Raw genomic sequence first — 12164 nt, 5'->3', positions numbered from 1 at the left:
ATACATCGTAGACTCATTGGCATTTCCAAATTGTCCCGAGTGTGTGAACGTGTGTGTGAACGTGTGTGTGAACGAGTGCGCGATAGTGTCCTGGAATCGGCTCCAGCGACCGGCTTCATTTATTCTTAAGAATAAAATTCTTCTTAACTGCCGTTTTCCTCTTCTTCCTCTTCTTCTCCTTCTTATTATTATTATTATTTTCTAACTTAAGAAAAAAAGTCATGAATATTTTGTATTTCCAAAAATTATTCTTAAGAGTATCCTTTTTTTTCTTACGATGGTTCCTAAGACAAAACTTTAAAAGAAAAAAAAAAAATGAAATTCTTCAAAAGAATGTTCTTAAAAATAACTTCTTAAAGTTAGGATAAGTGCCGACTTGTCCCGGATCCTCAAAGGGTAAGGTTATTAATGAATTTATCGGGTTGTGTCAAATATCAAACCCAAAGTGATCCAGCTTGCAAGATATAATAAATACTGTATAACCACTTCAGTATTTTACTCATATAAACGAGCACACTGGAATAATTGGTTTAACTCCCCAGCAAGTCGATTCTCCTGCGACGGTTAAAATCGGTTAACGTGGCTAAACAAACACGTCTCACGCCCTTTACGACTGAGTAAACGGTCAGCACGCGGGAGCTGCTCAGAATCTGGCAGTGTTGTATTTGTTGTAGCGATCACACTACTGTCATTCTTAAGAGGAACAAAATGAAGACGTCGCTAAGAAAACACTTGAGAACTTCGTAAGGATTGTTCAACAATCGGGAAATTCTTACAAACGTCTTGAATTATCTTAAGAACTGTCTTAACTTGCTTCGTAAGGAGATTTCCGTGAATCCGGCCCTGCAACCCTTTGTAGGATAAGCGGTGCAGAAAATAGATGGGTGGAAAACACTTTGCATTGCATTTCTATAAAAGGTTGCATTATTTAAATAAGTTTATATATATATATATATAATTAAAAAAACCCACAATATTTTTCGGTTATTATTATATTATCATTATATTTATTATTATAGGATTATGTAGGATTTTATTCTGATTAAATGCTTTTAAAATATTTTGCGCCGTATTTCCCACTCTTAAGCGAACCGAGCGCGTGTTTATAAGTTCTGTCCCCAGCTGAAAGACGTCATTGCTCTAAATTGAGTCGTAGCGCTCACGGTTAGATCATGCGAAATTCACACGAGTGAGGCATTTTGGAGTAACGTTAACTCGCCTGTTTATTAGGAAAACATAGTCTCTGAGTAATCCCCACTCCTGCTACTGAAACAGCACTTCATTACTGAAAGAGTATTTCATTGCAATTTCTCCAAAACTCATTTCTCAGGCCGTTCCTGTAGGACCGTGTGCTGAGCGCGAGCTCTGAGCTCTGTGCGTATAATTAAATAGAGATTGTTTCCTGTGACTTTAAAACTAGCTTCCAAGTCTTCTACCGTCATGCGGCAGATGGGTTCGCTTCGGAGCGAGCGTCTCCGTGAAGACCCTTTAGGTGCACTTGTTATTTACTCACTCGGATGTGACGGCTCGCGCAGACCCCGGCCCCTCCCGCCCCCACGCAGACACAAACATGTGTCTCGGAGTGTGTGTATGACATGCCTCGGTGCGCGTAGCCTGCGGCTGGTTGTTTCAGGTGGCTGCGGAGTGACGCCGGGTTAAGTAGAGCGTCTTTTTCCCGGTGGTATGCGGAGGCATGCCGAATAAGGTCTTGTTTGTATTCCGAGCTTCTAGCGAGGTAGGAGTAACGAGACCTGCGCAGCCTCCCTGGAGATTCTCCACTCCTCACCTCACACCCCACGCCGTCTGAGCGCGGTCTCGTTGGGGTTTTTTTCCTCCCTTCACAAGTGTCGGGACAGAGAGGAAAACCAGGACGAATCTTATTGCTTATAATGCGTTAGCACAAGGCCGTTCATTTCTCGAATCTGATTGGTCAGAAGATGCTGATTAAGTAAGGAACAGCACACAACAGAGCGTACGCTCATGCGAAAATAATCCACGCCGGTGGTTGTGGGGGGGGTGACGCGGCGACGCGGCACGATGCGAACGGACTATCTCCCTGAAGTCCCCGAAGTTCGCCAACGATTACGACGACGCGTCAGACATTTTTACAGTTTATAACCAACCGACAGGCAAGTTGGTTCCTCCTCTCGCGTGTGTTACAACCGTGATAAACGTCGTTCCCTCACCCTTTTTAAATAGCGATTAGCGTTTAGCTTACCTCACAGCCCGAGCTTGACCGTTACCATGGATTTTTATAGCGTTGAAGGCGGGACACTTCGGATTCTAGAGAGCATTCGATTGGACAGAAAATCTGACGAGAAGCCGAAGTGCAGAACGATGTCATCAAAGCTGTCGCCCCGTATCCGTGGTAGTGAGAGGCGGTAAATTTTGAACGCGTACATCGTATAAACGCGCATTTTGTCATGGTTTTGTTGCGCGCTAGCTTATAGATAACCTTGAGGCGAACATGGCCATACTATAAGCCACAAAACGTCCATTTCGATTCCATGAGGACTTCGGTGTCAATCTATCATTCACGTAACAGCCGGAACTACTTTCCGGTGTAATTCTCTTCATATCACACGTTGAGTCTTTGCACCAGAAGATGTGTTTTGATCTTCTACACGAGCACGGTTCTGACAGTAGTCCGACCCGTAACATAACCCATATGTTTATCTCATTACGGCTCATTCACATGGACTTGTATCGAGGACGCTCTGTGTAACCGGATGATCGCCGGGGTTATTCAACAAACGGCGCGGTTTACTCCGCTTTCTCTCAGGAGACGTTCAGGCTGCATTTACGAAAGGAGTCTCGACTGTCAGCGCTTTTGTAACAGTAAAAGATTATTTGCCAAAGGAGACTCTGTAGGACTGAGAAGTTTGCACTTTGCGTTCTGTCAGAAAGATGACGAGCTGCTTTTTAAAATCGTCTCCGTATTGTTATCGAGTGAGAAATGAAGAGAGGCCGGTGAAGGAGCGCCCGTTTCTAGACCGCTATGACGTAAGCGACAACAGGAACCATCTTGTTTCGCGGAAGTTAAACGGAACAAGAGGTGGTGAAAAAGCACAAAGTGTTGATTATTAATAAATTAAAAATGGCCGTCTGTGGCAAATTGCCCTGGTGTGAGAATGTGTGAGAATAAAGCGCTTCAGGATGTGATGTTATCGGACTGTAAGCCAGTCCCCAGGTTTATATGAATGCACTCATTCTAATGCGTTTCCGCGTGGGATTCGACTCCAAAGTCGATTATATTCCAGTAACTGTACGATTTATTCCTCTTATTCCACAGCAGTTTGCCAGCGCTTACAGTTTTACTCGATGTCGCATTGCTCTGATCCCACCTTTTTTTTTTTTTTTTTTTTTTGGCCTCTAGTACTTTTCCAAACATGTTTGAGCCTAAACTGTTGCCTTTGCAGCTATGGCACAGCTTTAAAGAAGTCACCTGTCACCTCTTCTAGTGCTTTCTCTTTCAGTTGAGGAAGACGGGCAGGTGGGTGACTCGTGCCGTGCCCAACTTTCCATTTCCTGCCTGTGTGATGTCATGTGGACAGGGCAAGTCACACTGGTGTGATTCAGCGGGGCCGCACGCTGCCCACTCCGCCCCCGTCCCGTAAAATGGCAGTATTCAGTGAGTGCACTAGAGCATAGCTAAAGGGGTTTTCATTTTCAAAAGCTCTAATTACTGCCACTCAGTACCGGTATTGGCATGGATATTGCTTCAGAGACTTTTCCATGTTTTTTCTTCATCCCCCTGCCAATTAGATCAGAGTTTCGATGCAGCACTTGGTGTTTTTTTGTTTTTTTTTCTTTCTTTCTCCTGGAGTGTCTTCGATCGCATGCACCAAGAAATGATAGTGTTGATTGGTTGTTAGCGTCACCCTTGCTTCAGTGCACATCCCCCTCCCCCGACGTGCGGTGTTTTAAAACAGCTGGGTGCAGCTGTTTCCCAGGTGCTTTAGACGGTTAGGTTGCTGAGCGTCGGCTGGGTTCGTGCAGTCACTCTGCAAACTTGTGCCTCGGCTCCTGCCCTCGGAAACCTTAAGGGCTGACGGAAACATCGAAGAGGCAAGACGAAGAAAGATTGTGAGGAGACAGTGTGACTGACATTAAAAGAGTGTGGGTAGGAATATCTGACATTTAAAAAAAAAGAGAGAGCAAAAGGTTAGGCTGACAGCATAGCATTAATTAGCTGCGTTATATCAGTGGGGCACGGTGGTTTAGCGGTTAGCATGTTTGCCTCGCGCCACTGTGGTTGGGGGTTTCAATCTCTCTCTGCCCTGCATGTGCAGGGTTTGCACGTTCTCTCCGCGCCTCAGGGGTTTCCTCCGGGTTTCTTCCCCAGTCCAAAGACATGCATTTAGAAATTTCCAAATTGTCCGTAGTGTGTGTGTGAGATAAGAGGGAGGGCGCCCCGTCCAGAGTGTACCCCCGCTTGTGCCCCGAGTTCCTTGGGATAGGCTCCAGGCTCTACACGAGTAGGATAAGTGGTACACAAAATGGATGGAAGATAAATGTGTGTGTGTGTGTGTGTGTGTGTGTGTGTGTATTTATCTGCCGATTATGAGTCCTTGCTTGAAAAATGTCGCCTCACTTTTACCGCAAACACACAAAGACCTCTGCTTCACACTATTTAGACGAGAACACAGTCTTTAATGCAGGGAATAAAAATAAATAGCATTTTGTCCACAAATGTAATATGAACTTGTAGCACTGCTTTCCTTTAGTTCTAACTGGAAAACAAACAAACAAACAAAAAAAACAGTTCAATTTGAAGTAAAACTAATTTAATTTAAGTAACACCTACTTGTTAAAACCACATCCTGATTTATAAATACATGTAATAGACGTGCAGGCCATCATTCATTTCACAGTTCCTCTCATTTTAACGATAAGCCTTTAGCGAAGTACAGGGTGTGTGAAAAGTCGGCAAAAAAACAAAATACAAAAAAACAAAAACCCCACCGAGGGTTAAACTGCGTACATGTGATTTTACATGTGAACGGCATTCACACGGGACGAGCGTCTAAACTGTCGCACCCTGGCGGTGTGCTTGCTTGTAATCGCATTTGTTATATGAAGTTAGGAATTGCACTGCATGTAAACCCCCCTCCCCCGCCCCCGCCCCCGCCCCCCCAGTTAACGCGATGGATTACAGCCGGTCTGGACTAATTACACTGCAGCCTAATTTTCATGCCTGGAAAACTGTGTTAAAGAGCAGTGCAAATAAACAGCAGAAGCAAGATGAAGCAAACGTAAACGACACGGACTATTTTCGTAAAATATGAGTCATGTTCTCAATTCACTTCTTGTTTTTTTTTCTTTTTGAGTCACAGTCTTAATTCAGTGAACGGCTGTGTGCGTGGTGTTTCAGATTTTTTATTTTGTCATCCGCCCAACTAATGCGCCTTTTTAATGTCTTTAATCGGTATGGACCGAAACAGTACTGTTGACCGCAAGGTCCACATCAGCTAGCTGACCAACACACACACACACACACACACACACACACACACACTGTCTCTCTCCAGCCCAGTGAGCGATCAATTCCGAGTTTGGGGGTCAGGGAAAATATTTGTGTTTCCTGTCAGTGGGGTTAAGAGAGGAGGCTGAGTTATGTTGGAAGCAGGCCGTGCTTTCGTGCACGTCGCAGGAATACAGAAGCAGATCTATTTCACAGAGTGATGAAAAGGGCTGCGTGTAAAACCTGCGACGTGCTCCGGTGTGCGATCTGTTTTAGGACTCCACAGGCAAACGTGAGCAGAATATAGACCCGGACTCTTTATGTATGTATGTATGTATGTATTTATTTCCCGTAACATTGTCGTTGAGTCTGTAAGTGATGACAGCTGGGTAGATTAGGGGGAAAAAAAAAAACATGTGACGAATAACTTTCATTTTTGCTACCCGGACTAAAGGAAACCAACGTGCTGATGTACAACGTGCGCATATGGGGAGCATCTGTCTGTTGTCTTTGATTTACATGCATGTAAAGTGTTTTACATGACAAACAGACCGAAGCGAAGCATCTTTAACAAAGCCGTAGCCGCCGTCAAACTCACACCTGCCCCCCCAGTTCGTCCCAGTAATTCCCCAGTCCATCTCAGAACGCTTTTCAATAATCAAGGCATTACGTTTATGTGCAGTCTTGCACGGATTTTGCATTGTGCGCCGTTTGTTTATTTATTCTTAATTCTTCTTTTTTAATTTTTTTGAACTTCTTCATTTAAATTCCTTCCAGAGTTGTATGTTTGAATGCTGTTGTTGCTGTCTGAGAGTTTCCAAGCTAAATTTCGTTGTATTGTATACAAGAACAATATAATACCTTACTTTCCCTGTGTGTGTGTTACAGTGAGGGACTGTGTGTGAATGTATACATGTGGTATAATCGCTGACAGATGGATGAGTTTCTAGTCCAGGTGTTCTGTATAGAATACAATATACGTACAGTATACATTCGTGGGCAGTGTGTGTGTGTGTGTGTGTGTGTGTTAGGGGTAGGGGATATGACAAAAATTTCTTATAAGAATTCTTAAAGACATTTCGACGATACATGATACATATCACAGTGTCGGCTTGCTAACAAGCTGCCGTTTTTTACACACAAAACCTGCCCCTCCCCCCCAGAAATGTTTGTTTCTGTTTGTAAATGTTTTTTTTGTTTGTTTGTTTGTTTTCTATATGGATTGATATCAAAACTGAAAATTCTCACCAGTGACCATGCTTTAAAAAAAAGTTAACACTACAAATGAGAGAATGTTTTATAATAGGTAAAGTTTATTATTATTATTATTATTATTATTATTATTATTATTATTATTATTATGTACATTTTCCAGTTTTAAAGATTAAGTAAAAAACCACACTTTCAGGGTTGGGGGTTCGAATCCTGTGCGTGTGACGTTCGCGTGTTCTCCCCGTGCTTCGGGGGTTTCCTCGGGGTACTCCGGTTTCCTCCCCCAGTCTGAAGACATGCATCGTACGCTGATTGGCGTGTCCAGATTGTCCATGGTGTGTGAAGTATGTGCGAGTGTGCCGTGTGATGGGTTGGCACCTCATCCAGGGTGTCTCCCGCCTCGTGCCCCGAGTTCCCTTTACTAGGTTCCAGGCTCCCCCGCGCCCCTGTGTAGGGTAAGCGGTATGCAGGATGGACGCATGTTTATTAACATCCAAGATATCACGATATCTACCATATCTCAGAAAAGCCTATTGTAGTGTAACTCATCACAGTGTTGATATCATCTCATTATATCATCACATCTATCGTGTGTGTGTGTGCATATGTAAGCGGGTGTGTTTCACACCGTGAACAGTGTAATAGAGATTGGCGGTGCAGCCGGCGTCTGTGTGCACCTTGCTGCTGGGCGTAGGGAGCCGGGAGCCGAAGCGTCTGATGTGCCGCTGCCACTCAGCGTCCGAGCAGAACCAATTTTCACCGTGCATGCTGGGAAGGGTGGGCAGCAGCACTGATGAAAAGCAGTTTTCCTGCCTGTCCCTTATTTAATACTGAGCTGAGATGACGTGCTGGGGCCGTTCAGCTCCCTCTCTTTCCATCCCCGCCCTTCTCACTCTCTCTTTGACTGTAAAAGCCCGATTCCTGAATAACAGATCTCAGTCGTCGTCCAGTCGAGCTCAATCACATCAGTCACATCTACATTATTAGGAACACCTCCCCTTCTCTCTCTCTCTCTCTCTCTCTCTCTCTCTCTCTCTCTCTCTCTCTCTCTCTCTCTCTCTGCTTGTCTGAGTGAAGCATCTTTCAGGCCCGATGCTGACTGGCCAGCACTAGAAGTGTAGACCTGGCCTGCTTCTCCCTATATTGACTATCTGAGGAGCTTTTAGCCGGATTGCAATACTCTCCATCTCTTTATCTGTCTTTCCTTCTCTCTCATAGCAGGCAGCTCTTGAGTCCTGCTTTCCAAGGGGCCTTTGTATTTCTATCGGTGCTGCATCCTTTTAGCCAGATGAAATCAACTATAAGTGCATTAAGTATTTAAAACTCATCCCTGCATCTTATCCGCTCCTTGAAAGATACATTTTGGAAATGTTTTAGGTTCATGTACCAAAACGCACTGTCTTCGCAAAGCGGAACTTTGATCAAGCCTTAAACGTAAGCAATTTAATCCGGGACATGTTTGCTGTGGGAAACTTGTCGGGGGGGGGGACGGGACACTTCTCTTTGTAAAAGCTTATAATGGTTTCATATCACAGCGTAAAGCGTTTAATGTTTAATCTGTCACGCATGACCCTGCATTTTGTGATTTTCACATCTGCACCGATCCTGAACTTCAGGCTTCCTGCCGTCACGCTTATCTACATGTTCTATTAAGATGCGGCAACTAATTAATCGCACGCTGGACATATTATTGATCGGTAACTTAATCGAGATTGAGTGGACTTTTGGAAACCTTTTAAACCGTCTGAGACTCTGAAAATGTTAAATGGTAACCACTAGGCCAGTCTCTATTAGGAAGTGAAACCTAATATTTCTCAAATTTGTTTCAGCAAGGAAAGCAGTGCATTAAGGATGCGTCTCAAAAAAATATAACATCACTCCAGGCTGTTGGTTTGGAGAAAAAAAAAAAAAAAACCCAAAAAACCCCCCCCCCCCCCCTTACATTACCTTAGCTTGAAATCATACCAGGCTGTGCTGCTGTGCTTTCAGATTCAGAACATGAAGATATCGATCAGTGGCAGAAGTCCAACCTTAGCAATGAGTGATTGTAAAAATAAACAGAAGCTTTCTAAGCCAAGTTTGATTTTCTTCTTTACTTGTTTGCCGAGTTCAGATGAGAATTTGGTTGCGTTGGCTTGTAATGCATGATGGGAGACAGGAAGGCGTAATATAACACAGGATTAATATTACACGCTCGTTTACTTAAAGTTCAGCCTGTTTATTTACTGCACGTCCGTTGATAGCGCGGCGCTCTTTCACTGTTCTGTGGCGCTCCGTTTGTTAGAAAGAAAATAGAACAACGAAACATCGTGCAGGTGGAACGCGCTGGCCGAGCGGACCGTTCATAGCGCGTTAAAGTGACCCAGACGTCGGTTAAAGGGGCAGGAGTCTAGATGTTTTCAGTTGAGTGATGTGTTGCTTTGGAAACGACTCGCAGGGAGTAGGAGCGAATGATGTGTATGCGCATGCCCATGGTGAAATATGTGGAAAGTGGCTGAGGATATACATTTAGCTTATTAGGAACACCTGTACACGGCACATTCACGCGGTGATCCAGTCAGCAACCGGTGTGGCAACAGTGCAGTGCACAAACTGATGCAGATACAGCTCACACGTGTCAGTTAATGTTCATGTCAAACATCCGTTGAGGAAAACGTGTGATCTCAGGGGCTGTGAACAGCATGGCATGTCGGAGACAGGCTGGTTCGAATATTTGCCGAAACAGCTGATCTAATGGGGTTTTCTCACACGACAGTCTCTAGAGTTTACACAGAATGTTGCCCAAAACAAACAAACAAACAAACAAACTAGCGAGCGGCTGTTATACAGGTGGAATAATTTGTTAATGAGAGACGTCAGAGGAGAATGGTTCAGACCGCCATGGTTTGGCTAGGGTAACCCCGATAATCACGCGTTACGTCTGTGGCGAGCAGAAAAGCATCTCAACATGCACAACAGATGGGCTACAAGTAGAAGAGCACATCAGCTTCCACGCTTGTCAGCCAAGAACAGGAATCTGAGGCTATAGTGGGCACAGATTCACAGAAACTCATCCCATTCTGATGTTTGATGCGAACATTAAATGAAGACCTGTATTTGGAATTGTATTAGTGTGTATACATACTTTTTATGCATCTCACTACCTTTCCCTTTCTCTTTTTCTGTCTCGTGTACAGGAGGGTTCACGGCTGCTGTCGGTGCCGCCACTGCAGCTTCACGGCAGCCGACACCACGTCCCTGCTGGACCACTTCAATTCGGTCCATTGCCAGGACTCAGGCGAGCCGGGCTCCGCCCCTGCCAATGGCTGCTCCGCCCCCTCCACTCTCCGCATTAAAGAGGAGAGTAAAAGCGATCTGAAGCTCTACAGCCTGGTGCCTCCGGAGGCCAGACCGGCTGAGGCTGTCAAGACTGAAGCCCCCGATGAGAAAGAGAAGGAGAAGTCCTGGCCTGAGGCCCGAGGAGGGTCAGAGCAGCAAATCCAGGGCATGCTCTGGGTGCCCAAGGAGCGAGTGGGAGAGGTGCTGCGAGGAAGCCCCGCACCGTTCCCTCACGTTACGCTAGGGTTGCTAAGCTCCACCTCAGTCCCGCAGGAGCAGCAGCAGAAAGGTGCGGCTGTACTCAGAGACTCGCCAGGCCTGGTGTTCAGCCTCAGTGCAGATGCTAAGGGCTACCTGCAGGGGACGCCAGCAGGCACAGCAGCGGAGAAGCCAGGACAGCAGTACCCCAGCTCAACAGAGGGCAAGAGTGCCAAGGAAGAGTCACAATCACTCCTGCGGGTGAGGTCCTCTACACTCTCCATCTGTCCATCTGTTTATCTCCTCCTTTTGATCCAAATTCTTTCCCTGAGTAATTGTATGATTGTCCATTTTCTCCAAACATTTGATTGGTTTAACCCCACTGACAATGTGGTGTGCATGTTCTCGTGTACACGATGCCTGGCTGTTCCGGTAGGATTACGGGACGCGGCCCATAACGACGGCAATCAGTCATTTCTCTCCAGCGCTCACCTTGAGTTGGTTATTATTCTGTTTATCAAGCTTAGATATTCTATCTTTCTATCTCCCTCTCTTTCTCTTACCGTGTGCGTGAGTTTGTTCCTGCTTGGTTTTCAACGAGGTCAGTCGTTTGCGCAGGCTCTTTGCTGCTCCCAGTTGCCTAGGGCATAGGGTTCTCGTAATTGAAAGAGGTACGAAGAGTGCAGTAAACATGCCAGTAAAGACACTGCACAAACACAAGAACAGACGCAAACATCAGCATACATCCCGGCCCTTGCCAAAGAACACGGCGAGCTGCTTAGGCATGGTGCATTTGATTTGTGGACTGCTCGCCCTCGTTACAAACTAGATCGCACACGACGCACTCACTCACCAACAAGGAAACATGTCGTCTTTTGATCATCGGCTTCCTGTCGCCAGCCATGCGCCGTTGTATCCTCCCCATGCGATGTAAAGCGCTATGAGTGCCTAGAAAAGCGCTATATAAATCTAAGCAATTATTATTATTATTATTATAATTATTACTGCTTGGATTTCTATACTCTCACCATGCTGGAGACAGTTTCATCTAAGGTTGCCTGCATGAGTCACAACGTAATTGCCACGACCTATTTTACTGGGATTTCATTTTCCAGGTAGCCCACGACTGACTACACCTTCACGTACAACTCACTTTTAATTAAACAGGATACCTAGAACACCAAGACAACAAAACATGGCAACAGCTGCCCAATTAGCGCAGAGGTTGCACTACGATGTTTGTTAGATGTCTGGCGGAGCTAGGGTACATGTGAATAAAACCACGGTAAATAAATATATCTGTGTGGTAGATGGTAAATATATCTGTCAGCCAGTGTGTTATACGTGCACGTGTTGTTCTGCAGACTTAGCGGCGGCCGTACGAACGGGGCGATATTGTTTCTCCATCACACTGATTACGGCCCCGTGAAGTCAGGTCCGGTGCGTTCTATAAATACTTCTGCTGCTGTGTGTTCTTTAACGGAAACAGTGTACTGTAGCAGGGTTGTATGCGGAGCCCGCTACCTGTTGAAGATGAGCCCCGAGGTGACGGTAGACACACACTACACTACTTAAAGCAGTGGTTAGTGAAGACGGGTTGCACAAAGCCTTCTGTGCAACTGACCCTCGGTCTCATTCTCGACTGAAAAACACGTGGTGTGCATGACTAACTGCATGACCCTCCTGTTCCTCTTAAATCGCCTTCCGCCAAGAGAAGAACACCCATCGCTTCCCCTGTCCAGCCCCAGCGCTTCCCCGTGCTTTAATCAGACTCTCTAATACAGAGCCTTTAGTAACGGCGCCGCTGTTCGGCTTCCCACTTTCTCCACTTTAGAATCCATCGTCCGCCGATAACATGGCTCGGCTCAAAACGAAGGGCAATTTGTCGAGAAAAGGCGGGCGGGCAAACCAGCCCCGAAAGGGAAGCTCGGTCACTTTATAGTGTACTTCTTGAGCGATCTTTTTAGTGTTC

The 12164-nt window shown here is 45.5% G+C and overlaps 1 protein-coding gene across 6 annotated transcripts in view; it reads left to right on the top strand.

Annotated features, from left to right (window-relative positions):
* trps1 (trichorhinophalangeal syndrome I) overlaps positions 1-12164 on the top strand; it is a 108730-nt gene that overhangs the window by 36715 nt on the left and 59851 nt on the right. For all 6 annotated transcript variants that reach the window (XM_047150673.2, XM_017454823.3, XM_047150672.2 and 3 more), the window contains one exon: positions 9853-10453. In XM_047150673.2, coding sequence (XP_047006629.1) covers positions 9853-10453 — 601 coding nt within the window. The remainder of the gene's footprint in view (positions 1-9852; positions 10454-12164) is intronic.

Source organism: Ictalurus punctatus, chromosome 24 (assembly GCF_001660625.3).
Source record: "Ictalurus punctatus breed USDA103 chromosome 24, Coco_2.0, whole genome shotgun sequence".
NCBI lineage: Eukaryota > Metazoa > Chordata > Actinopteri > Siluriformes > Ictaluridae > Ictalurus > Ictalurus punctatus.
This window is presented reverse-complemented; position numbering and strand designations above follow the sequence as displayed.